We start from the raw sequence: 27,108 nt of genomic DNA on the forward strand, positions 1-27,108 counted from the left end.
TTGCTGCACGCGGCCTTCCTCTAGTTGCGGCGAGCGGGGGCTACTCTTCGTTGCGGTGCGCGGGCTTCTCATTGCGGTGGCTTCTCTTGTTGCAGAGCACGGGCTCTAGGCACGCGGGCTTCAGTAGTTGTGGCTCGAGGGCTCTAGAGCGCAGGCTCAGTAGCTGTGGCGCACGGGCTTAGTTGCTCCGCAGCATGTGGGATCTTCCCAGACCAGGGCTCGAACCCGTGTCCCCTGTGTTGGCAGGGGGATTCTGAACCACTGCACCACCAGGGAAGCCCCAGATATATGATGTGCAAAAAACTTTTCCCATTCTGTGGGCTGTTGTTTCATTTCCTTGATGGTATTGTAAGCACAGCAGGTTTAAATTTTGATGTAGTCCAACTTACCTATTTTTTCTTCGTTTGCTCATGCTTTTGGTGTCATTATCTAAAAAACCATTGCCTGACCCAAGATCACAAATACCCCGTCTTCTTCTAAGAGGTCTATAGTTTTAGCTCGTACATTTAGATCTTTGACCCGTTTTGAGTTAGTTTTTGTAGGCTGTGGCGTGAGGTAGGAGTCCAGCTTCACTCTTTTGTGTGCAGATACCCAATCGTTCCAGCACTATTTGCTGAGAAGGCTGTTTTTCTCCCCACTGAATGGTCTTCGCATCTTGTCGAAAATCAACCGATCATAAATAGAAGAACTTATTTCTGGACTCTTAACCTTACTTCATTGACCCGTCACAGTCTCATGACAGGAGCTTTAGGTAAGTTTTGAAAATGGACAGGTGAGTCCTCCAACTTGTGCTTTTTTATTTTTTAGCGGTACGCGGGCCTCTCACTGTCGTGGCCTCTCCCGTTGCGGAGCACAGGCTCCGGACGCGCAGGCTCAGCGGCCATGGCCCACGGGCCCAGCCGCTCCGCGGCATGTGGGATCTTCCCGGACCGGGGCACGAACCCGTGTCCCCTGCATCGGCAGGCGGACTCTCAACCACGGCGCCACCAGGGAAGCCCCAACGTGTGCTTTTTCAGGATTGTTTTGTTGCTTCTGCGTCCCTTGCATTTCCACATAAGTGTCAGGACTAGCTGGTTGGTTTCTGCCAAAAGGCAGCTGGTGACTTGATAGGAACCATGTTGACGCTGTGGGTCAGTGGGGGAAGGACCGCGGCTGAGCCGGGCCCATTTCAAGCAGCTGACCCGCTAAGAGCTGCTGCGAGAGGATGCCCCACCACCGCGCGTGGACGCATAGCCGTGGCTTCCGGGAAGCACACAGCTCGCTTTACGGGCCATCATGACACATGTGATAATGATGTCTTGGGGCTTCGATACTTAAATGCCATCTCTCCTGGGTGGGTCCAGAACCTGGGGACTAATTTTCCTCTGATCACATTAAAAAAAAAAAAAAAAAAAGATTTTTTTTTTTTTTCTGGTTATCAGTTACACAAAGTCATCATTTGGAGACTAGAAAAAAGCTAAAAGAAGAAACTTTAAAACACATAGTATGTTGCTCATGGGGAGGCAGTGTGTGGGGTGACGGCACATGGAAACTCTGTACTCAGTTTTGCTGTGAACCTAAAACCGCCCTAAAAAATCAAGTTGATTGATAAAAAAACACAGAAACCCGTGGTCACACCCCCCACAGACAATGTCCCGCTCTCCTCCAGGTCTGTTCAGAGCAAGCTGTCAAGAAACACAGCAGGCATCGCCCGCGGCCCTGCCTGCCCCTCGAGCGTCCCCGGGGCAGGCGCCACCATCACCCTCGCTCCTGGAGAAGGCAGTGACGTCCAGAGGGCCACGGGGGCAGCGAACAGCAGAGCGGGACCCGCCCGCACTGGCCTCCAGAGCCCTCCGCCGACTGGACGCGGGGCTGCCACGGGGGGCGGGGCTGCGCACTCACCTCGTCGGAAACTTTAAATCTCCGCAGCAGGGCCACGACCTTCTGCTTGAAGTTCTGTTGCTGCGAGACAAGCAGGCCGGCATCAGAGCCCTTGGAGCCGCTTCCCGGAGAACACAGTGGGGCCGGCACCGGGCCGCACCGCGAGGGCGGCCTCAGCCGGCGGGGGGCGCAGCTCAAACACGCGGCAGCGCCTACGAACTTGAACACGGCTGCCGGCACTTTAACAACAGCAGTGTTTTCACAAGCGGAAACCACGGCTGTGGTCGGACTAAGAAATGGACCCAGAGAGGGAGGGGCTGTCAGCCTCAGAGCCGGGAAGGGGAGCCGCAGGGAGGGCGCATCTATGGTTGTGCCAGTGAGGCCCCCGCCCTCCCTCCTCGGGACTAGGGCGCGGTCAGGGCGCATCGGGGCCCGAGCCCATCTGCTCCTGGTGCTGCCCTGGCCACTGGCCTCCGACCGAGGCCACCCAAAAGGAGGCCCACGCCCCCTCCACAGTAGTTGGGCCTCGGGTCCTGGACCTGAGGCTCAAACAGGTACTGTCACAGCAGCACGCGGGCCTCCACACCACGGTCCAGAACACGCGTGTCACCCGGTATACGGGGACCAGCCCACGGTCTCCCAGCATGGCCAGGGGGGCAGTGGTCTCTGGGGCTGGGCTGGGCCATCAGCACCGGGGCTTCCCGGGTCTCCCTTCGAGCTGGCCTGGCCTGGGGCCGCAGGGCAGAGTGGCTCGGCACTGTGGGCTCACCCAGGAGCTCTGGCACCGGGGCTGGACGACTCACGATGGGCCACGGCCCCTGCCTGGACTTCCCTCCTAAAGGAGGAGCCTGGCTGCCCTTCCAAACCCCTGGGCACAGAGCAGAGCCGGGGGCGGGGGCTGGCCTCACGCTGGGCGTGTCTGGGCCAAGCAGCAGGGGACCGGCCCTCTGCTCTTCTACAAGAGTGGCCTTGCCCCCTGTCCTCTGGGCTGTAGGCCACAGCCCCCCTCCCAGGGCAAGGCCATGGCATGGGGTCTCCCCGCCTTCACGCTGTATTTGGGGAAGAGACTGGGCCTCTGAAGAAGCCACAGGGCTGGGCTCAGGGGACAGCGCGTGTGCCCATGTGATCCCAGGGCAGGCTGCCTCACGTCCTGACCCGCCCCTCCCGAGGGCTCCACCCGGCCCCCACCCCGGGCCCCCACCCCCTGCCCTTCCCCAGTGTTAGTAAAACCAGTTTCCACCGACCCTGGTCATGGACGTCGTTCTTACTATCGATCGCCGTTGCTTCTTGGGCTTCCCCACGTCGAAGTCATCCTCGTCCAAATCCTGCAAAGACATGTGGCACCTGGGGCCAGGCCACCCTCAGTACACGTGGGACCCTGCCCCTGCCTGCTGTGCACCTGGCCCAGGGCCGACCCACGTGGACGGGCGGCCTCCCTGGGCGGCCTGGGGAGGGGCCTGGTCTCCTGGGCGTCCCAGCGCGTCTGCTGACACCCTCCAGCCCCGGGGACGGGGACCAGGCTCCCAGCCCTCTACGCCCCCTGCTACCCTGGCAACAGTGGCTCTGGGGGGGGCCTGGGCCCGTCCACGGCGGGCTGCACAGCTGCTGGGGGTCTGGTAGGGGCCGGGCCCGGGGCGCTGGGAGCCTCGAGGCCCCTGTTACCTGCCCCTGCACGGCGTCGTCGCTGGCTTCCTGCTCGGAGGAGAAGCTCTCGTACTCCTCCTCGGAGTAGTTATCTGCGGGGTGAGCAGACGGAAGGGGGGGCGCCTCGACGTTCCAGCCCGGGTCCCAGCAATGAGGTGGCGCCCCAGTGACTGCCCCCCACCCCCGGTGTGCAGGGGAGCCGCGAGGACACGGCCCCACACGCGGCAGATGGACTGTCGAGGGGGCAGGGGCTGCACGTTGTAGCCCCCCACCGTGGCCCCCAGCCCTTCTGCCCGTCACAGGGCTCAAACTGGGTCTCCTGCTCGACTAGGTCCCCACTGGCCCACCCTCGCCTCAGGGGAGACGGTGACCCCAACTGCGATGGAGGTGACAGCCCACACCACGACCGTGCCAGACCCTGCAAAGCACCACAGTCGACCCCATGACCTGCTTCCTGACCGTGTCCCAGCGCGCAGGCAGGGCTGACACGCCCGCAGCCCAGAGAGTAGCCGCAGACCCTCACATCCCCTCCCCAACCTCTCGAGCCCACGGGCCGGTGGCCAGGAGGCGGCACCCGTGACAGCAGCACTGCCCGCAGCCGCTCTCACCGGCGGACTTGGCCTTGGGGCCGGCCTGCATGGTGCTGTCCTCGTGGTCGATAGGCTGGCTGGACAGGGAGAAGATCCAGATCTCGGCCACCTTGACCGCGGCCTCCTTGATGTTGCTGCAAAGGCTCAGCACCTGGCCGCCCTCGGAGGGGTGCTGCATCACCTGTGGGCGGGGCGCGGTTCTAGAGGCCTCACCAGCCTCACCCTGCGGGGGGGCACACGCTGGGGGTCGGGTGGGCTTTCCCCTGGCGGTGACGACGGGGTGCACTCCGCAGGGCAAGCACGGTGGCAGGGGGCGGTGCAGGAGGACACGAGGACAGGGGGCCAGCGGACGGGCCAAGAGAGGAGACACGGGAGCAGGGTGGACGGGCTGGGAGGGAGCACACCGGGCCAGGCTGGGAGGTCAGCCAGGCCCCGCCCCTAAGGACTGGAGGCCATCAGGGAGGAGGGTCGGCGGCAGCGAGCAGGGTGTGAAGCCACACAGGGGCCAGTCCAGGCATAGCCACCGACTCTCGGGACTCAACCCCAGGAACCTGTGTCCCTGGGGGACCAAGGAGGACCGGGCCCCCAGTGCAAGCGGAGCTGACATGCACCAGGTTTGGCCCACCAGGATGATGAGGCCCTGTGGCCGTTCTGACCATGAGAGAATCAAATCAACTGGGGAGAGCGACAGAGCCCCCCTGCGTCCCCCGCCCGGTGCCGGCCTGAGCCCCGCGCTGGTCCCAGACGCCCAAGCCATTCACCTTCGTGGGGTCTCGTCATGATAACCCAGCGAATGCGTGCCTCTGCGTTTTAGAAGCTGCCTTTTGGGTCATTTGATCACATCTAGATGCTGGGGTTTTATGAACCAGATTCTTTTTTAATTTGGGGGGGCTTAGTTGGGGGTGGGCAACTCCTTAGTCAAGTAAGAAAGTAAGAATTTTGAGAAAAGTAACATCACCTATCACCATCAGTGAAAAAGCCAAGTTAAAAAAGGTGAGCTGGCAGCCCCTGACCCACAGCAGCACGTGTCCACCCACCCCAGGGAGCCCCCGTCCCGCCGAGCAGGACGTCCAGGAGGGCCAGCGTGGGGCAAGGGCGCCTGGAGGGACGCCCCCCGGGGGCGCAGGAGGGACGTCTGGCCGCCGCGCAGCCACCCTAACCTCGGCCATGTTGATGGAGCCAGCCGCCAGCGTTTTGTAGCCCAGGATCGTCCGGTTCTTGTACCGCTTTCTGCGTTGCAACATGATCTGAAGCTTGTTGCCTTCTCTTTTCAAGAAGTGGGGGTACTGCGGGGGGGGGCCACAGCAGTGAAGGCAGCCACGCCCACCGACGCCCACGAGGCCTCACGCGCCCGAGCCCCAGGGTTCCCTCCCCGCTGGTCATCAAGGGCCTCGGTCGCCAGGAACAGCCCCTGGCGGCAGATGTGTGCCACACGGCCAGGCCCCCGGGAGGGGCCTGCGCATCTGTGGACGTGCAGTAACTGCTCAGCGGTGCTTCCGCCTGGCGGTCCAGCACTCCAGGGCCAGGCCGCCTGCCCCTGCTCGTGGGACCGCAGGGCTTCTACACACTGCAGAGCTCGTGTGCACACAGCAGACGTGCACGCCTCCTCAAGGTGCACAAATAAAAACCTCCTTTAAAAGCTGCGGTGGCGGTTACATACCTGTGCACCACAAAGCTGGAAACTTAAAAACAGTGAACCGTACGTTTTGGAAATTATACTCAGTAAACCTGACTCCCGGGGAGTCCTCTGGTGGTCCAGTGGTTAAGACCCCCGCTTCCACTGCAGGGGGTGTGGGTTTGGCTGGGGAACTAAGATCCCACATGCCTCGGGGCATGGCCAAAAAATAAAAATAATAAAAACCCCAAAAGCTGCTGTGGGTCTGGGCTCCGGCGGAGCCAGGCACAGCCCGGTGAGGTGCTCTTGGGGGAGGGCAGAGGTGGACGGGCAGGGTTCTCACAGACTCGCCAAAGCGCGGCCCTGTCTTCCACGCTCACAGGGAGAATGGAGGAGTTTAATGTATCGGAAAAGCACTGATACTAAATACAGGAAGTGTATTCAGCCAGAACTACATCCACTGAATTTAAATAATGCAGATCTTAATTATGCAAAGAGACGCGGGGGTGGGGGTGGGGTGAGGAGGCTGGGGGTGGGGGGGAGCTGATCTACTCACGCCCCCCACCCGGGGGGCCTCTGCTTCACACGGTGGGGGGGGTCCCGGTCTAAACAGCCCACGTTCACCGCCAGCACACCCCAAAATAATACTCCCGAGGGGTTTGAACTCGCGACACCGAGTTTCCATAGGTTCCTCCCCATCTTTCTTTTTCTTTTTTTAAACAACGTTGTTTTTTTGAGTGGCTTCCCTCAGCCCCCACTCCCCCATCTTTTCTAAACACAGGAATGAGGTGACCTAAACCGATCACCTGAGTTTTGGCCTCACTACATTCTCTTCATCAAGGGAATGCGACGAGAGACTCGACCTAATAAGCAAGCACATTTCTAACCTCGGAGAGTGAGCCCTGTGGGAGAGGGGACCTCTGTAGCCACAGGGGCTGCGGGAAGGGTGAGGGTGGGGGGTCCCCCGGAGGCCCACCTGCAGGGAGAACGTCAGCGCCAGGTCAGTTTCCACTTGTCCACTGGGGGGCAGCACGATCTCGTGGGACCTCAGGATCCGCTTGGAGCCCTGGGAAAGAACAAGACACCTCCTAGTTCAGAAGAAGGCATCTTAAAATGAAACAGCGAAGATGTCGGCTTGTCAGTTCTCTTCAGACTGTCAGGCAAAGACCCGCAGATGGTGGGGGTGAGGCCCGAGCGCGTATGATTCCCAAAGGCCCCGCGGGGAGATTTATCCGGAGCCTTAAAAGAGCCCATATCCTCTGACCCCCAAGTCCTCCTCTAAAAGTCTGTGCTAAGCTGTGAGAGAGGAGACTGAGAACAGTCACTGCCAAATTTCACGCAGCTGCAGGATGGAGATGCAGCAAGAGATGCAGCTGGACAAGCAGGTGTGCGAGAAGCCACACGCTCCTGGGAAAGCAGGACTGCCCCCCGCCCCACTGAGAGCAGAATGGGTGCAAAGGTCAGTCATTAAAGCCCAGCGGCACCGTCACAAGGACAGAGAAAGCAGTACAAGCCTAGAACTAGATTCAGAAAACACACAGACACATGTAAAAACAACAGTGTGTAATAAGGAGCCTTCAGGTCGGCAAGAAAAGCTAATCACTAAATGGCTGTGATACATGGGTGGTGAATCATCTGTATAAAACACACAGGTCCCGGGGGCTTCCCGGTGGTGCAGCGGTTAAGAATCCGCCTGCCAGTGCAGGGGACACGGGTTCGAGCCCTGGTCCAGGAAGATCCCACATGCCGCGGAGCAACTGAGCCCGTGCGCCACAACTACTGAGCCCATGCACCACAACTACTGAAGCCCGTGCACCACAACTACTGAGCCTGTGCTCTAGAGCCCACGAGCCACAACTACTGAGCCCACGCGCCACAGCTACTGAAGCCCACATGCCTAGAGCCCGTGCTCCACAACAAGAGAAGCCACCGCAATGAGAAGCCCGCGCACCGCAACGAAGAGTAGCCCCCTCTTGCCGCAACTAGAGAAAGCCTGTGCGCAGCGACAAAGACCCAACATGGCCAAAAATCAATCAATCAATTAATTAAAAAAAATAATTAACCCCCCCCCACAGGTCCCAACCTCAAACCTCGTACCAAAATAAGTTCCAAATGTTCATGATAGTATTGTTTTAAAACTAGGTCTCCCAACATGGACGCGCCTTGGAGATGTTACACTAAGTGCAGGAAGCCAGACACAGCAGGACAAACCCCGTGAGCCCACGTCCAGGGGGCCCCACGAGGAGCCAGATTCACAGAGTCAGGCTGGAGAGCAGAGGTTACCACGCAGCTGACGAGGCCAGGGGTGGCCTCGGGAGCTCCCAAGGCGTCTCACCAAGATGAGGGGTGCAGAGGAACGGGTGAGAGTGGGAGTGGGCTGTGGGTCCAGGACAAAGACGTGAGCCGCACAGACGTGTGAGCTGACGGGAGTGACGGGGAGGGGCATGTGGGGCCCCTCAGCACCCAGCAGTGTGGGGTGGCCGAGTGGCTAAGAAGGCTTGCTGGAGACACTGCCCTCTGCTTGCACGCGGCGTTGGTGCCAAGGCCGTGCTGCCCGCAGCTGCTCCCAGCACGGAGTGTGCCGAGGGGCCCTCTGCCGGTCCTCCCCCAGCCCTAGCTCTCCCGGGGGCAGGCTCCCCGTGTGCGGTCTGGTGCTCTCCCCACCCCCTGGCCCGTTCCCCTCTGTCCCTCACAGCCGTTTCCCCCCAGTTCCCTGAACGTCTGATCCCATCCAGGTCAGGACCCGAACTGATGGGCCCGTGCCCGGGCAAGGAGGACCCATGCACAGACGGGCGAGGGGGCAGCAGTGAACACACGTACGGAGACTCGGGTCAGTGAGGGAGGCCGGCTTGCCTGCTTCCTCTGGGAGTCAGGACACAGGGGCCGGGGGGCGGGGGGCAGCTGAGGTCACCCGTGTGAAACGCAGGTGACCCAGGCAGGAGAGGATGCCCCAGGAGAAGCAGGCAAGGAGCTGAGTGTTTGCCAACTGGGGGCGCGGGCCCAGGCGACGGGGGCACTCGGGCAAGCTGGAGGAGCGGGGGGCTCCAAGGGGCTTGGGACCCTGACCAGACGCTGAGTTCTCGATAATGACGGGGTCCGGGGCAGGACCGCAGAGACGGGCAGCCGGAGGAACGGGGCCAGAGCGCAGGTGCGCCGGTCGCGTCAGAGTCAACAGTGCTGGTTTCAGAGGCCAGGGATGGGTAAACCAGCTTGTTCTGAGGGCCCGGAGTGCCATCGACCCCTCCCGAGCCAGGGGGCCCAGAGCACGGCCGGCGGGGCTGGTTCTCATGCGGGCATCTTCCCACGTCCCAGGTCTGCAGCCGGGCACAGCCTGCTTGACGCTGAGAGCGGCAGCCCCGTCGGTGGGGAAGAGCACTTCTTCGGGTCTTTGTTCCACAGTGTACTGCTTTTCTGGGGACGGCAAATGACCGGGAAGGGCGGGCCTCACGCCTGCTGGGCTCCAACCTGAGCTCCCGGTTTGGAGGAAAGCCTGGCCCCGAGGCCCACGAGCTGCTCCTGGAGGTCCGGCCAGGAGGCCCTGGTGAGCCTCACGAGGAGCCACAGGCCAGGTCCAGAGCACCCACGCCAGCCGCAAGCTTGGGCTCCAGCAGCCTGGGGCTGGGGGAGAAGCAGGACTCCCGCCCTGTGTGGTGCCGACGGTCTGGGGGTCCTAACAGGACAGGCCTCCATACCCACTGGGCCCCAGCCGAGGGGCTGAACCCAGGGCACCCCACTCCCAGGAGCTGCCACATAAAGCCACGTGTGAGCAGTGCGGGGGGAGGGAGGGCCCTGCCGAGGCACAGCCCGGGCCCGAGACCCACGTCCCACCTCCGGGGCCACCAAAAGGCAGCTCGCACGGCTAATGGGGCCCTCCTCCAGGGCTGCTAGGGAAGGGGGCGCTGAGCGCTGGGGCAGCTGGGTCCCCCTGAAACACCGACACTTGTCCAAAGGCAGAAAGAAGGACCTGTGAGGCCCAAGGGACATGGAGTATTATGGCCTGGGAGCGAGAGGTGAGCACAGCCAGGCTGGGCCCGGGTGGACGGCTGGCGGGCGAGGGGCACGCAGTGCGGGGGGGTGAGCGGGGAGCAGGGAGGGTTTGTCCCAGCTTCTGCCTGGGGCCCGTCTGCAGGTGAGCTCAGCACACCTGCTTTCCCCCTCATCCCGGGACCCTGGTGGCCTGCCCTTCGCTGTGCCCGGGAGGGTGGGGCCTCCTGCACAGGCAAGGGTCCAGCTGCTGGTGCAGCTGTGCCCCTCTCATCTCCTGGGCAACACAGGCATCCTCGTGGCCCTAGGCCAGTGACACAGGCAGACCCTCACCTGCATCTTGACAGCAATCACCACCGAGATGAGCTCCTTCTCCAGCTCCTTGAAGACCACCAGCTTCTTCAAGGTCAGGCTGCACAACCTGCAAAGGGCACAGATGGGCTCAGCAGTGACCGTGCACTCCGACGCCTCCTCATGGTCCAGGAAGGCCCCAGACCGCAGCAGCCCCAGCCTCCGCTGGACCGCGGGCTCTCTGACCCCAGCACCTCGGTCACTCACGGAGACTGGCCCTCACGTATCCCAGGAGCCCTTGCCCAGGCCCGGCCAGGCTGGGAGCCATCTTCGGGGTCCCTGCACGTAGGGGGCACCCATCAGCACCCCCAGGCTGTTGGACCAAGCACCCCTCCGCAGAGGGTCTCCCTCTGGTGAAGGTGGCCTGGGTGGGTCCACGGGCGGGCAGGCAGGAAACCTGAGACCACAAACCCCGGAAGCCCCCAGGGACCAAGGTACCAGTGCTTGGGAACCCCACTCCCAGCTGCCAGAGCACAGGCCTCCCAGGGACCCTGCCCTCAGGGTCCATTTGAGGCCCCGCCCCCCTCCTCTCCAGGGTCCTGCCCACCCACATGGTCCCACCCATCCCACAGGCCCCACCCACCTCAGCTGGGCTTCACCTCAGCCTGTCTCCCTGGAGACCGTCATCTGCCCTCCACTGAGCCCAGAGGGGCCAGGAGACAGACACCAGGGCTTCCCAGGCAGGGGATGCCCCTTATTTGACTGCTGCAGGTTGGAGACAGACAGACACAGTGCGTCCCCGACAGTCCCTGACACATAGCAGTGAAGCAGGGGAGCCCAGCAGGACCCCTCATGGCGGGGCCACTCTCACAGCTCAGTCCCTCTACCATGGGGGCTGCTCTGACTCTGCAGGGCCAGGGAAAAAGCTAGAGAAGGAGACGGATGAAAGCAGTTCACGTTCACCAGGACAGACCACATCCTGGGCCATAAAACAATGCTTCACAAGCACAAACTAAAAGAACCAGAATCACATAAAGCATGTTCTCTGACGAAAATGGAGTTAGCTAGAAATCAGCAATAGAAGGACAGCTGGAAAACACCAGCTACTTGGGAAATTCAACCACACCCCGCTAAATCACCAACAGGACAAAGAGGAAGCCCGGAAGGACATTAGACATATTTTGTGTGGAATGAAAGTGAAAAACAACATGTCAAGAATTGTGGAATGCAGCTAAAGCAGTACTGAGAGGAGAATTCACAGCATTAAATGCTTATATTAGAAAAGAAAGACATTCTCAACTATACAATCTAAGCTTTACCTTAAGACACCAGGAAAAGCGCAAATTAAACCCAAAGTGAGAAGGCAGGAAATGAGGATAAAAGCAGAACAATGAAATTGAAGATAAAGAAACGATTAGAAAAAATAAAACCAAATTCTGGTTCTTTGGGAAGAGTAATACAATTGACAAAAACTCCAGCCACACAAAGGAAGAAGGAGAGAGAGAGAGAAGGCAAAAATGACCCGTATCAGGAATCAAAGAAGGAACATCACTACAGAGCTCACAGACATGGAACAACACGATTAGGGATACTACAGATAACTCAGTGCGCACAAATCTGAGAACTGAGATCATGTACCAAACCCCTGGAAGCTACAAGCTGCCCAAACCCACCAGGACGAACAACAGCCTGATCTATTAAAGAAGCTGGATTAATAGTTAAGCGCTTCCGAAAAAGAAAACCCCGGGTGAGTTCAACCAGACAGTAACAGAAGAAATAACACCAATTCTACAAAACAGTTTCCAGAAAACAGAAGAGGAAAGAATACTTCCCAAATCATCTTATGAGGTTAGCAAATACCCTGATACCAGCACCAACATCAGACAAAAACAGTACGAAAAAGGAAACTACAGACCAGTTCCTTTCTGAACACACGTGTAAAAATCTTCAACAAAATATTAGCAAACTGAATCCAGACATATAAAAAAGGAACAACGGATAATACACCATAACCAAAGGGGGTCTGTTCCAGGAATGCAAGGTTGGTTCAACATTTGAAATCAATGTGATACACATTACCAGACTAAATATGAAAAACCATAAAATCTCAATCAATTCAGAAAAACTTCTGACAAATTCAATATCCAATCATGATTAAAAACTCTCAGTGAATGAAGAATAGATGGGAATCCCCTCAACCTGATTAAGAGCACGTCCAAAGGTCCCCAGCGGACATCACGCTGGATGGTGCGAGAGAGAATACTGTCCCCTAAGATCAGGAACGAGGCAAAGCCGCACCCTTTCACCACTGCAATTCAGTGGGCACTGAAGGCCTGCCCAGGGAAAGAGGGCAAGAGAAGGGAACAAAAGGCAGAAGGATAGGAAAGGACAGAATAAAGCTCTTCTTATTTTCAGACAACACAATCATTATGTAGAACGTCCCAAGGAATGTAGGAGAATGTGAAAACGGGCTCCAAGAACTAATGAGCTTAGCAAGATTGAAGGACATCAGTTCAACATATGAAAGGCAACCACGTTTCTATATACTAGGAATGAACAACTGAAGTCAGTGTTTAAAAAGCCTTCCATTTACAAAAAGGAAATACCTAAATCTCATAAAATAAATGCACGATCTGCATGCTAGAAGCTCCCCACTGCTATCACAAGGGGTCAGAGATGCGCCAGGCTCGTGGACACTCGTTCTCCCCAAACTAGATCTACAGACTTAATGCAATTCCAATGAAACCCCAGCAAGACTTTTCTGTAGTTATTAGTAAGCTGACTTTTAAGTTTATATGGAAAGGCAAAGGAACTAGAAAAATCATAGTAACTTAGGAAAAAGGCAAAAATAAACAAATGGGACCGAAGTAAACGTAAAAGCTTTTGCCCAGCAAAGGCAACCACTGACAAAACGAAAAGACAATCTACGTACGGAACGCGAGAAACGATTTGCAAATGATATGACCAATAAGGGGTTAATCTCCAAAATATATAAACAGCTCATACCACTTAATATTGAAAAAACAACCAACCTGATTAAAAAATGAGCAGAAGACCTGAATAGATATTTTTCCAAAGAATACATACAGATGGCCAAAAGACACATGAAAAGATGCTCAACATCACTAATCATTAGAGAAATGCAAATCAAAACTACCTCACACCTGTCAGAATGGCCATCATCAAAAAAAGCCTACAGGGCTTCCCTGGTGGCGCAGTGGTTGAGAGTCCGCCTGCCGATGCAGGGGACATGGGTTCGTGCCCCGGTCCAGGAAGATCCCACATGCCGCGGAGCGGCTGGGCCCGTGAGCCATGGCCACTGAGCCTGCGCGTCCGGAGCCTGTGCTCCGCAACGGGAGAGGCCACGACAGGGAGAGGCCCGCGTACCGCAAAAAGAAAGAAAAAAAAATAAGTCTACAGGTAACAAATGCCGGAGAGGATGTGGAGAAAAGGGAACCCTCGTACACTGTTGGTGGGAATGTAAATTGGTGAAGCCCACTAAGGAAAACAGTATGGAGGTTCCTCAAAAAACTAAAAACAGAGTTACCAAATAACCCAGCAATTCCACTCCTGGGCATATATCGGTTAGAGACAAAAGTACTAATTTGAAAAGATACACACACCCCAATTTTCACAGCAGCACTGTTTACAATTGCCAAGGCACAGAAGCAATCTAGGTGTCCATTCAGAGATGGAGGGTAAAGAAGACATGGTATGTATGTATGTATGTATATGTGCATGTACATATATATGTGTATATATAATGGAATATTACTCGGCCATAAAAAAGAATGAAATCCTGCCATTTACAACATGGGTGGACCTAGAAATAAGTCAGGCAGAGAAAGACAAGATACTCTATCACTTATATGTGGAATCTAAAAAATAAAATAAATAAATGCATATAGCAGAAACAGACTCAAATATAGAGAACGAGTGGTTACCAGTGGGGAGAGGGAAGGCGGGAGGGGAGAGATAGGTATAGGGGAATGAGGTACAAACTACCAGGTATAAAATAAATAAGCTACAAGGATGTATTGTACAGCACAGAGAATATAGCCACTATTCACAGTCACTTTAAATGGAGTATAACCTGTGAAACCTATTGAGTCACTATGCTGAAACTAATATAATATTGTAAATGAACTACACTTCGATAGAAAAAAATAATGACTTTGAAAAAGGAGAACCAAGTAAGCTGGGCACCTCTCACTGACATCAAGACTTGCTATAAACCAACAGTCATCAAGACAGTGCTGTTGACAAAGGAAAGGCGCACAGATCGACAGAATAGAAAAAGAAAGTCTGATAAATTGGATGTCATCAAAATTTAAAACTCTGCTCTGCGAAAAACACTATAAAGAAAATGAGAAGACAAGCTAAGAGTGGGAGAAAATATTTGCAAATCACATATTCAACAAAGGATTTTATCCAGAGCATATAAAGAACTCTCAAATCTCAATAATATGAAAATAAACAACCCAATAAAAACGGGCAAAAGATTTCAACAGACTCTTCACCAAAAAAGACATATGGGCAGTAAATAAGCACATGAAAAGATGCTCAACATTATTAGCTATTAGGGAAATGCAAATTAAAGCCAGAGCTAGATACCACACACCGATTACAAAGGCGGAAACATGATCCAAAGGCCCAGTGCTGGCGAGCCGGCGGAGAGGGGGGCCGTGACCCCGCAGGTGGGGCATCAGCTCCCAGGACCCCCAGCCCCACTCCTGGGAATCCACCCAAAGGCTCGGACACGAACATTCACAGCAGCTGAGTTCACATTCGCCCCAAACTGGAAACCCAGACGTCCCTCAAAGCCACCAGGCCATCCACCCCAGGGAGTGCTGCTGGGGGACTAGAGGACCGAGCCCCGCCACGTGCACACGCATGCAGACGCCCCGCACGGCACTAGGTTCCGCAGTGACACACAGTCCCTATAAAACTCCACCCCATCAGCAGGTGAAAACCCAGTCTTTCCACGGGAGGGGGCCTCGCTCACAGCCAGTGTGCTCTTTCCTCGGACTGTCTGCTCCGAGCAGGAGAGAGGAAAAAGCCAAGCTCCACACCTAACCCAGAGAGGCAGCGTTCTGGTCTGTCTTCTAAAACAGAGAAAAGTTACAAAGCGTGATGCCACAAAACCCACATACCCACCACCAAGCGCTAACAAATGTTCTCCATGCCAGCTGCAGACCTCTTCAGAGAAATAAGGCACCCACGACCACAGAAACCCATTGTGTGCGCTGCTCACCACCCCCTCCCTCCGAAGGAACCACCATCTGGAGGAGGGGTCTCCTCCCAGGATACTGCCAGCCGTCCCCCAACTCCGGTGTCCCCGTCCTCCCTTGACAACAGGCCTCCCCCATGTTAGCTGGGCGCCTGCCTCCTGGCCAGAGACCCCAGTCCTGTCTGGGGCAGCTGGGCACGGCCACTGAGCGGCTGGGGCGGCGGAACCCGAGCAGAGGCCGTGTGATCACGTTCTGGGTGGCAAGCCCTTGCTCGCTGCCTTCCCCCTAGATGCAATGGCAGGACCTAGGCAGCCACCTTGGACCCAGAAGTAGAAGCCACACGCTCGGGACGGCAGAGGGCTCAGCCAGCCCTGGACCCCTAACTCTGTGCTGTACACGAGGCAGGAATCAGCACCTTCAGGTGGCTCTGCCTTTCTGACTCCCTGTCACAGAGACATCGGCTGTGCTCTGGATGGCCAGGCACGTCCCATTTTCACTAAATTTGCATGTACGCGTCAGCGTGCGTCGTTCTGTTTCTCAAGTCACAGGCTAACACCACCCCGAGTGTGCTATTGCAACTTGCCCTTCTCTCCCCACCTCTCATTTCTTTTTGAGAGCCGTGGGCACGTCACTAGTGTGCACTCCCCATGCCCGCTGTGTACTTCCTCTCTGTACGAGCACATGGCTTCTCCACCTCCCCGTGATGGCTGTTCAGGCTGCTCCAGTGATCCGACACTACACGCTCTGGCCCCATCTTCACAGGGCTGCGCGGGCACCTTCTGCCCAAGTGGGGTTACTGGGTCAGCTCCACACACTCACAACCTGTCCGGGGGCTTTGTTAAACCGTTCCCCCAAGCTGTGGGGTTAATATGCACTCCTGCTGGCCCAGGGGGTGTTGGTGTCCTGGGGCAGCCATAACGAATACCAGACAGGGCGGCTTAGACAACAGCATTTGTTTCTCACGGTCTGGAGGCTGGAGGTCCGGGATCGGGGTGCCTGCAGGGCTGGTTTCCTCTGGTCGTAAGAGAAGGATCTGGGGCTTCCCTGGTGGCGCAGTGGTTGAGAGTACGCCTGCCGATGCAGGGGATGAGGGTTCACGCCCCGGTGTGGGAAGATCCCACGTGCCGTGGAGTGGCTAGGCCCGTGAGCCATGGCCGCTGAGCCTGCGCGTCCGGAGCCTGTGCTCCGCAACGGGAGAGGCCACAGCAGTGAGAGGCCCGCGTACCGCAAAAAAAAAAAAAAAAAAAAAAAAAAAAAAAAGAGAAGGATCTGTTTGGGCCTCTCTCCCTGGCTGGCAGATGGCCGCCCCTCACGGCCTCCACTCTGTGCACGCCCCCCCACCCCCACCCCGGCGTCTCTCTGTGCGTCTAGATCTCCCTCATTTTAAGGACACTAGTCATAGTGGAGAAGGACCTGCCCTACGGCCTCGTTTTAAGCTAATCGCCTCTTTGAATACCTCTCTCCAAATACAGTCACATGCCGACGCACTGGGAGAGTCAGGGAGTCACAGCGTGAACTTGGCGGGGGCGGGACACAATTCAGCCCCTAGCACTCAACCCCCCAAAGGAACAGAATCACTAGATTTGGGGGATCTCACGGTGGTTTTATCTGGTATCGCCCTGACCTCCAGGGAGGCTGCGCAACTTCTCGGGTGCTTGTTGGCCGTGAGCGATTCCGTGGCCTGCCTGTCCACAACCTTTGCCCATTTTTCTATTGCACTGGCATTTCCTCACTGTCTTGGGATTCTTCCTTTATTCTAGGTGTAACCATTGGCCTATGTACATCACATCTATCATCTCCTAGCTGCAGGCTGTCACATGAGTGGGTTTCCAGACAATGTTTATTTAATTAAATGTTTTATGATTTATGCTTGTTGGATAATATAGTCATTAATTTCACACCCCTCCTCCCAATTTTTTTTCTCGTTTCACTGAGGTCATTAATCTATGTGGAGCTGTTCTGTGTATGGTGTGAGGTAGGGACCTGATTTTATTATTTTCCATGTGGATGCCCACCTGTCCCCCAATCAATTCTGAAAGAGTACCTCCCTTCCTTACGGATGAAGAAGGCTGTTTCTGAAGTGTGCTGCATTTGTGTGTTTCTGTGTCCTGCTCTATGTCCCACAGGTCAATCTGTCCGTACTTCTGACAACTGCATATTGTTTTCATCAGTACAGCTTATTTAAATAAACATGCATCTGCTAAGGAAAACACTCCCTAAACACAAGCATACTTCATTTTTCTTTAAAGTTGCTTGTCTGTTTCATATAAACTTCATAATTTGCTTGCCAAGTTCAATTGCTTCGTGGAATTTTACAAAACTGCATGGCATTTAGGGAGAAGTGACATCTTTAGGTCGTCACGGAGCCTCAGCACCTCCTTACTCAGGTGTTTTACGTCCTTGAGTAAGTGGTTAACCGGTTCTCTGGCGAAAGTCATTAATGCCCTTTGGCCAATTGATTCCTAGACAAGCTACTAGCTGCTTTTCTGAATAACACTCTTTTTCTTATTTTCAAATTGAAACACTGCAGGTGTTTCAACACTATTGATTCTGTGTGCTGATCCTGTATCAGTCAACCTTCCAGAACCGTCACTGGTTCTAGCAGCTTGTATGCTCTCTTGTATTGTCCATTTGAACAACAATGCCATCTGCAAATGGTAGTTGTGTTTCTTTCAACCCATTCCTATCTACTTTTCACGTCTTGCTGCACTGCCCAGTGCCTCAAGGATAACAGCAGTTACCTTTCTTCTTGGTTTTAGAGGTAATATTTCTAGCGTTTAAGGATGATGTGTGTACGGCAGCGAAGTCCGGTAACCTTTCTGCAGTGATGGAAGTGTTCTATAGCTGCACTCTCTAACGGGGTAACCAGCAGCCAGCAGTTGGAATATGGCTGGTGCTACTGCAGAAGTGGATCATACATTTTAATGGATAAATGGATTGATCAATAGCCAAATGTAGGCTAATACACTGGATAGTGAAGGTCTGTAGATTTTTAGTAGGTGCCCTATAAAAGGTTAAAGTTCCTGTTTATTTCTATATCCCTAAGAATGTCTCTTAAATTTCATCAAATGTTTTTTCTGGATAGATCGTATGATTTTTCTCTTTCACTCTGAATGTAATAAAAATAATAAATAGTCTACTGTTAAGTAAATCACCCACACACTCTTGAGATAATTCCTACTTCATGAAATGCTTTCGCAATTTTATACCTTGTAGGGATTTTTTTGGGGGGGTCAACATTTTCTTTAGGATTTTCACGTCTATGTCCACGAGGTCAACCCTACCCTTGTGCTGCCTCTCCTGCCCTCGTGAAATTGACAGCTTTGCCTCTCTTTAAACATCTTTTCAGTCTCTGGAACACGTCATATGAGAGTGTTTATTTCTTGAACATTTGGTAAAATTCACAAATAAAACCATCTGGTGCGCTTTGGGGAAGAGAGGAGGTTTTGATGTAACTGGTCTGTACACATTTTCTATTTTACTAAGTCAATTACTAAGTAATTCATATTTTTTCTAGAAAAGCATCATACTTATTTTTCATATTTATTGACAACGTTGTTTAGCGTTCTTCGACTTTGTCACTTCATTCCAGATTGCGTATGTGTGCTTTCTCTTTTGATCACTTTTGCCAAAGTTTGCTACGTTATTAGTCTTTCCAAGCCGTTGACTCTGGCTTTTGTTAATATTTCATATTGTTTTCTTATTTCATTACGCTCGCTTTGTTACCTCCATTCTTCTATTTTTTTCTAAGATTTGCCCTGTTCTTTACATAACTTGAGTCAGATGACGCTGTGATTGAAGGCTCGGTCTCTCATTCTCTAACACTTGCACTTAAAGAGGCGTCTCAGCGTTCAGAATCGACACCCACGCACGACAGCAACGTGGGTTTCTGACAGCACGTGGCGGCCCACGATCCTCCTCACAGGGGCAGCCTCCCTGCCACTCCGGGCTTCCCTAACCCCAGGGAGAGTGGTCCCAAGCCCCCACCTAGTGCCCCGGTGTCACAAGCCCCCCACAGACGTGCTTCTGAGGCCCCCCAGCCACCCCCGGGCACCTCCCTGGCTCCGCCCTGGCCCAGGTCCCTCTCCGTCCAGATGGATCCCACCTGTGGATTTCCCCTTCCTTCGTTTGCCCATGCGCACGCACAGCAAAGAACTGTCTCTACTCTGTCTTTCCATGTTTGGTGGCCTCTTCAAAGCAGCTGGTCTCCCTTTGTGTGAGTGCCCGCCCCTTCCTGCAGCATCTCACTAGGATGTCCAGCCACAGGTCATCCTCGGTGGGGGGAGGAGCCGCTATGACTGGGGCATCACCTTAAAGATGGGTGTGAAAGATGCCTCTGCCCTTGGGAAGGGAATGCCCCCGAGTGGGTGTGAGAGGGGCCCTGACACACACTTCAGTCCTCAGGGTCTTTGGTTCTTGCTGTGCGGGAAGAGTTGGGCCTACAGGATTGAGGGACCCAGGGACAACCGCGCACTTGCAAAGCAGAGACCGAGGCGTGCCCGCGTAAGTCGGCTGTGAGGGTCAGCAGAGCTGCGGCGCCGCCCACAGCCCAGGGCAACTAGACACCCAGGCTGGGCTGTGATCCGGCTGAAGGCAGCTGCGGCCCCCTCAGAGCCACCTCCCGCCACCAGGTGGGTCCCAGGAGGTGGGTCCGGGCCCACGCTGCCCGGTCTCTGTCCCACCGGGTGACACCTGGGGCTGGGGCTTCTGTGTGCTCTCAGGTCAGTGGGCCCCTGCCCACAAGGTGGGCAGGCCTCCCGGGGCTGGTCCTCGGCCGGCCAAGGTGCTGGACAGAGTCTGGAGGAAAAGGGCGGTGCCAGCAGGGTGGTGGGGCAACGAGGGAGAGAAGAGGAAGGGAGCGGGGAGATGGCACCCTGGGGGGGCGTTGGCCACATCCTCCCTGGGGTTGACCTGAAGAGGGAGACTCTTCGGGGGACCTGGCAGCACGGGGTACTGGGCCTGGGCCCTGGAGGGCAGGGGTCACACGGAGCATGGGGTCAGGGCCAGGGCTGAATGGACACAGGCCCTGGGACGGAAGGCTGGCATGGGGGCCGGGGACAGGAAGATGAGCAGAGCACCCTGGGAACGGGAGAGCAGGGGCAGCAGGGGCCTCCCCGGGGGCGGGGGGGGGTGTCATTCAGCAAGGACCACCTGAGCACACACTACCCGGGAGAGCAGGGGCACGGGCTCTGCCGTGGGGTCAGGCTATGCCGGGACACCGAGGTCAGGGGAGGCGTGCTGGGGGGGTGAGGAGCCCCCATATCCCAACACTCCCGGATTCTGTGAGTGACGAAACAAGCGACATTTCAGAAAGTTCACGGAAAGCTGGTTTTGCAGATATTTTTATACACAGGCCCGCAGGGCATTCCCACTGACAGGAAGGTCTCACGATTAATGCCCCCCAGGGGCTGGGGTGGGGGCCAGTCTGCCCAGCCCCCCCCCAATAGCCACGCAGTGGAGGGAGCTGAGGGTCCCCCAAGGCCCCGCTCCCCGATGCTGCCCCAGGAAACCTGGCCAGCACCTGCGCCCAGCCCCAGAAGAAAGACCTCAGCCCACCCAGCTTCGGAGCCTGGGTTCCAGGTGGTGGGGTGGGGTGGGGAGACGAGGCTGCAAAGAGCACAAAGCCTCCGATTCCTCTTTGGGAGACTGGCCACCCCCACATCCTGCGTGTGGGACGCAAACCAGAGACAGGAGCCTGCGGCCCTGCTGCCCCGGGGCACTGGTGTCCCAGAGGAGCAGGGCCCTGCCTCCTTTAAACCAAACTCCCCGAGCTTCATTCAGCTGCGGGGGAGGGGAGGGCAGCGGCAGGTGGCGGGTGGGGACTGGCTCCCTGATGGCAGAACGCCACAGGGTCCCCAGGGCCCCACGTGGGCCAGGAGCAGGGGAAGGGCAGTCCCCACCGGGGGACTCAGCAGGCCTTGGGGTCTGGAGACGGCTCCCCACCTAAGCAGGACCCCAGGTGGGTGGGCCCCTGAGCCCCTCCCTGGGCCCCCCGCTGGAGTCCAGCCAGGCAGCGTGAGGGTCAGCGCTGGTGAGCCCCGCGGCATCCGGCTCTAACTTTTCCCCACCCTGGGAGAGTGTAACTGCTACAGCCATGTTTGGGGGAACAGTGTAGCAAAGCTACCTCTCTCCTTTTCTATTGCAGTCAAATGTATACAACGTGAAATTTACCACTTCAAGGAACCAGTCCAGGGGCATCAGGCACGTTCACATGGTTGGCCACCGTCACCACATTCCGTAACTCTTTTCATTTTGTGAAACTGAAACTCTGTCCCCATTCAACACTCACTCCCCCCCGTCCCCCAGCCCGCGGCCCTACCTTCCTACTTCCTGTCTATGAATTCGACTGCCCTAGGGACCTCATACGAGCGGATCACACACGACTTGTCCTTCTGTGACTGGCCCACGTCACTCAGCACGTCCCTCCATGATGCAGCCTGTGGCACGACCCCTCGCTTCCAGGCTGGGTCGTCGTCACCACATGGACTGGTAAGTGCTGTCTCAGCTCCTGTGAACTGTGCTGCTAGGAACGTGGCGGGGGGGGGCGGGCGGGAGGAATCGCTCTTGGAGACCCCGCTTTCAACTCCTTCAGGACACTCGCCCAGATGCGGGACTGCTGGGTCTGGGGGCAGTTCTATCCACTGTTTTACACAGAAGATGCACCATATTACATTCTCACCAACAGTGCACAAGGCTTGGTTTTAACTTCTGATTAAAAACCTCTGCTAAAGGACTTCCCTGGCGGTCCAGTGGTTAAGACTCCACTCCTCCAATGCAGGGGACATTGGTTCCGTGCCTGGTCGGGGAACTAAGATCCCACGTGCCACAAGGGGCGGCCAAGAAGAGAAAAACAAAAACAAACAAATGAAAACCTTTGCTAAGAGGGGCTCTTCCTCAGCAGGGCTCCCCAACCCTAAGAGGAAAGCAAGGCTGTCTCACCCAACTGCTCCAGGCCCACGAAGAGCATGGGGGGCCGCACAGCAGGACCTCACCCCCTCCCTTGCTCGCCCCCCTCGGGACGGAAGTGACAGGGCCGGTCACAAGCAAAGACATCTGAGGAGGGGACTGTCCCCGCCTGGGCCCGCCTGCCGCGGGGGGAGGCTCTGCATGCTCTGGCAGGGCAGCGACCTTCCCGCATGGCCTGCGGAGGGCACCTCTTGGCCGCCCTGTGGACAGAGTGGACAGAGCACAGGGCCAAGGGCAGCGGGAGGACCGGCGGTGGGTGGAGGCTCCTTCCTGAAGTAGAGCCAAGACACCCTTCGCTCCACACGCGGCGCCCACGGTATCTCTTCTGCCGTCTCCGTCCACCTCTGTTTCTGCTCCGCTCCCCGCGACAGCTGCTCAGCTTGCACTTGGCTCCGGCGCCGAGCCCGTCCGCGTCTGCCGTCCAGCTGGGCGATCCGGAGCGTCCTTTCACCAGCGCCTCCTGTCCCCGCTCCACGGGTGCAGGGCCGTGCTGTGGTTGACGCTTCCTGCTGACCATCACTGTCGGACCTGGATGCCAGCGTCTGCTCGCATCCAGAGCGGGCACGACGAGGGCTCCGGGCTCCGCCCCGGTGCCTGTGCCTCTGCCCTCTGGAGAATCTGAGGGCTGGGCCTGTCCTGGGCTCCCCTGCAGCGGGCCCGACCCGGTGGTCCTGGGCCCCCACGTCCTCCTTCTCCTGGGCCTCCTCCCAGGTCTCTGGCCATTCTTGGTCTTGCTGGCTTCAGAAGGAGGCAGGAGTGCCCCTCTGCATGCCAACCACCATCTTTGCCACCTTGGCTCTTCTTGACATTTTCACTCTAAAGTTAAAAGTTCCAGCCCAACGCGTAGTCCTTTCCGAAACACGGCCCGTTCCCTCCTGACTGCCCAGGGGCCGAGCCCAGGCCCCCCGCCCCGGGCTCTACCTATCTCCTGGAAGCCCCTCAGCCTGCTCTCCACCCGACCAGCCCCCCAGGAGGACCCTGCCCTGTCCTGTGGCCGCCAGCCGGTGTGGAGGCGCCTTGCAGAAAGAGCCTAGTGACTGGCTCTGTCCAGCCTCCGGGAAGGCCCTAGAGACGTCCTGCACTCCCAGCCCCGGGCCCAGCACTTGGGGCCTGGCCCCGCCCTGCTGACTGGCACCCCAACATCAGGGAGCTCCGTGTCCCACCTCGTCCCACCTCACCCCCCCCCCCTCACTGATGGTGCTCAGGTGGGAAGTGTCTGTCCCAGATCACCGCGCATCCCCTTAAGCAGGGCTGAGTTCCGCAAGGATGGGACCAGGTCCGGGGCCTAGGACGGCACCTGGTGCACCCAGGTCCTCGGAGGAAGGGGGCCAGATGTGCCCAACGCAGCGGCTCCCCCAGCTCCGCGAGACACAAACTCTGCCCGAGACGGGAAACGTGGACGTTACTGCAAGCAGACTCAGAGACGGGACAATAGATGCGGGAAAGGAGCCGCGATGCCGACGGAAGACAAAGGACTAATGTCCCAAGTACAAAGGCGCCTATAGAGGAGCAGCAGAAAGACAATCAACCCACAGAAATGCGGGCGACGGCGCAGAGGCGACTCACAGGAGTGCAGACCCGTAACCCACGCCGCCCTGGGCTCCAGAGCCTTCCGGGGCCTGCGGGTCGCTGCCCGCCGCCCGCCGCCCTGGCTTTTATGAGGAAGAGCTCAAGCTCCACAGAAAGTTGCAGCAAGAGCTCAGCAAACACCCCACCACCACCAACCAGGGACCCCCTCCCCGTGGGCACCTAGGATTTGGGGGCGACCGGGCTGAGAGCAAGCTGGGGCATCAGGACGCTAAGCGAGGGGCCGTCGCCCGTGGCGCCCTGTCCTCCCTGCTGTCGGCGGCCTGCCTGACTGGTCTCCTCGGATCTAGAACCGTCCCTGGCCCTCCTCCTAAAACCTCTCCCTACTGTAGTAAAACGTGTACAATGTAAAATTGACCATTTTAACCATGTTCAAGCATACACGCCACCAGTGGCAGTCAGCACACTGTCCATGCTGAGCAACTGTCGCCTCTAACTCCAGGACCGCTACGTCAGCCCACAGAGGCCCCACCCCGGCAGCTCTCTCCTGGCGGCCCTGCCCGGTCTGACGTTCCGTACAAGGGGCTCACACGTGTGGCTCCTCTGAGGGGCGCCACGTCCTGGGTTCACCCACCCGGTAGGTGTCGGGACAGCACTGGGCCCTCCGGGCAGCCACCCTGAATGCGTGTGCAAGCGTGGCTGCAGCCCCTGTTCCTCTTCTTCTGAAAGAGTGATGTGCTGGCCACGTGGCGACGTGGCCGGGCCTTTAGAGGGGCTGCAGACCGCTGCCCAGAGCGGCCGCCCCACCACAGTCCCGCCAGCAGCACTCAGCTTGGGCGCTGGGCGACCACACGGGCCACGAGGGGCTGGCTGGGCCCAGACCACAGCACAGCATGCAGCCCGCGACACGCAAGGAGAGCGCCCTCCGGGTTTCCCGGGGCCGGGCTGGCCCTCCGAGGAGGACGCTGACTCCCCTGTTTTTCTCCCGGCACCCAGGATGTCAGCGGTTAAACCGGGGCCACGTGCGGGCCTGGCTCTGTGGCCCCACATGCGCTGGGTGTTCTGTGGGAGGGAGAACTACGGGGCCTTCTGTCTGCAGGAGCTGACCCTGTCTGCACGGTCCTGCATCTGCCCCGGTGGGAGCGGGGGCCCTGCGGCAGCAGGTGGCCACGCGGCCCCCACGCCCGGCCTGCCCCCCTGGGACGGGCCGGCCCACACACGGCACCCTGGGGGCTCAGGCTCCAGGCCCATGCAGCTTGGTCACGGCAGGGCCGCAGGGTGAGACTGGGGCACCTGGAGGCCTGGAGGGTTCTCAGGGGCAGAGCCTGCTGGGGGCCAAGGGCCCCAGTTCCACCCGCATCCCGAGCGCTGGTCACCTTCCTCCGGGAGCCTGAGGCGGCTGCCAGCTCTCGCTGGCCCAGCTCAGCTTTCTCTGCTGGTTGAGCCTTATCTGGACATGGCTGCTTCCTGCTAATCAGGAGAGAAGGTCAGAGGTGCCTTCTCAGCTTCCCTGCCAGCGGTGTGGGGCTGGGATGGCCCTGCAGGAAGCAAGGGACAGTCAGGCACCCCAACACCAAGGCCGGGACCCCTGGAAGGGGTCACTGCGAGCCCACCTTCCTGCCCCAGCAGAGGCTAACCTGCGATGGGGGCCAGGGCACAGGCAGGAGGGGGCAGAAGAGCCAGTCCCTCCAAGGTGGTGGTGGGTGTTGTGTCAGAGGCCAGCACGGCCACACGCTGGACGAGCCGGCCGGCGGGTGGGCCGGGCTGAGCACGGGTACCTGGTAGAGGCCACATGGGCCCAGGCGCCTGCAGAGAGCACCCTGTGTCCACAGCAGGGAGGGCCGCCCCGAGGGGGCTGGGCAGACAACACTGGGACACACGCATAACCTCAACACAGGGCCCAGGACCCAGAGAGCTCCAGCCAGCCGGCCACAAGGCTGTTACACGTGAGAGCCGTCAGCCATCCCAGGACCCGGGCCTGGCCATCAGAACCTCCTTCCTTGGGCCTTCTGGGCCTCTGTCCCCCGCCTGAGTGACCAGAGGCCCTGGGCACGCGGGTACACCTCACTAGCCACTGGAGGGGAGCCCCGCACTGTCCTGGTCGCGAGGGAGACGGGGTCCCCAGGCGGGAAAGAGCCCCTGCCCAGCACTTTCCTGCGGGTGGGGCCCTTCCTCGGCAAGGCCAGCACAGGGAAGCCGGGTGCAGAGGACGGCGCAGGCCATAAGCACCTTGGTTGGGCCGCATGCCCTCCCGCACAGCCTGCGGCCAGACCGCACCACAGGGGACTTCAGGGACCGAGCAGTGGCCCCGCTCAGCCTTGCTGCAGGCGGGAAGCTGTAGTCCAGGTGACTCACAGCCGGGACAGCAAGGGCCCAGCTGGCCGCAAGCCCTGCGGTCTGCCTGGACAGAGTGAAGGCGATGGCCTTCCTCCTGCTTCTTTGCCAAAATCCACCCATCTCCTGCCCCACTCACAACTTCCCGTGGGGTGGGGGGTGGGGGTGGGGGGGAGGGGGGAGGGCACACTCGGGGGTGGCCCTGGAAGGAGGTGGCCCGTTCCCCGGCTCCTTTAACATTCAGCTTTCCCAAGGGCTCAGAGAGACCACCCTGGCCTCGCCCCAGCCCGGCCTGTCCAGGCGCATCCCCAGGCCACACCAGCAAGGAGCCAGAGCCTTCTCTCTGGGGACCCCGAGTCCCCAGGCTCCCTCCAGGCAACACAGTCCAGGGACAGGCGCCCACGAGGGCTGGCGGAGCGGGGCCCACGGTGACGGGAGAGCACCTGGGCCGCACGCGCTGACAAGCAGGGCCGCCGTGGGACACCGTGACGGGGCAGCCTCTGGTGGCCCCGCAGTGGGCAGGCTCGCGGAAGGGAAAGAGCATGCCCTGCTGGGTGCGGAGTGTGGCCGTCTGGGGGAGTTCGGGGTGTCGAGAGAGCCAGAGCAGTCAGGGCGGGCGAGGTGGGACACGCACCTCTGGTGTCTTATAGCAGGTGGCCTACAAGGACCCGACAAGCTCCAGGTCCCAGGCTGTGGGCACGCTCCACTGCAGGCCCACTGCCCACAGGCACCAGGTCTGGGGAGGGCACAGAGGGCAGCAGCCACATGCACCCTGGAAGTATCTGTGAGGGGAGCAGAGCGTGCCCTGCCCCAGGTGCCCCTGAAAACACTGGGGGCACAGCGGGGGCTACAGGCTATTGTTTCCCCCAAATCCATATGTTGAAGCCCTAAGCCCCACTGTGATGCTATCAGGAGGAGGGACTTCTGGGAGGTGATGAGGTCAGGAGGGTGGAGCCCTCGTGAATGGGGTTAGTGCCCTTGTAAAAGGGACCCCAGGGAGCTCCCTCACCCCTTCCCCCAGTGAGGACACAGGGAGACACCATCTATGAACCAGGATGCAGCCCCC

General features: G+C 57.9%; 1 protein-coding gene across 2 annotated transcripts in view; it reads right to left on the reverse strand.

The window, feature by feature from the left end:
* Positions 1 to 27,108, reverse strand: part of PACS2 (phosphofurin acidic cluster sorting protein 2) — a 58,867-nt gene that overhangs the window by 16,918 nt on the left and 14,841 nt on the right. For both annotated transcript variants that reach the window (XM_065870972.1, XM_065870971.1), the window contains exons 2-8: positions 10,027 to 10,114; positions 6,686 to 6,775; positions 5,255 to 5,380; positions 4,113 to 4,275; positions 3,523 to 3,596; positions 3,105 to 3,185; positions 1,882 to 1,941 (exon numbers count right to left, since the gene is read on the reverse strand). In XM_065870972.1, the coding sequence (XP_065727044.1) occupies positions 1,882 to 1,941; positions 3,105 to 3,185; positions 3,523 to 3,596; positions 4,113 to 4,275; positions 5,255 to 5,380; positions 6,686 to 6,775; positions 10,027 to 10,114 (682 nt within the window). The remainder of the gene's footprint in view (positions 1 to 1,881; positions 1,942 to 3,104; positions 3,186 to 3,522; positions 3,597 to 4,112; positions 4,276 to 5,254; positions 5,381 to 6,685; positions 6,776 to 10,026; positions 10,115 to 27,108) is intronic.

Source organism: Phocoena phocoena, chromosome 2 (genome assembly GCF_963924675.1).
Source record: "Phocoena phocoena chromosome 2, mPhoPho1.1, whole genome shotgun sequence".
Taxonomy (NCBI): Eukaryota; Metazoa; Chordata; class Mammalia; order Artiodactyla; family Phocoenidae; genus Phocoena; species Phocoena phocoena.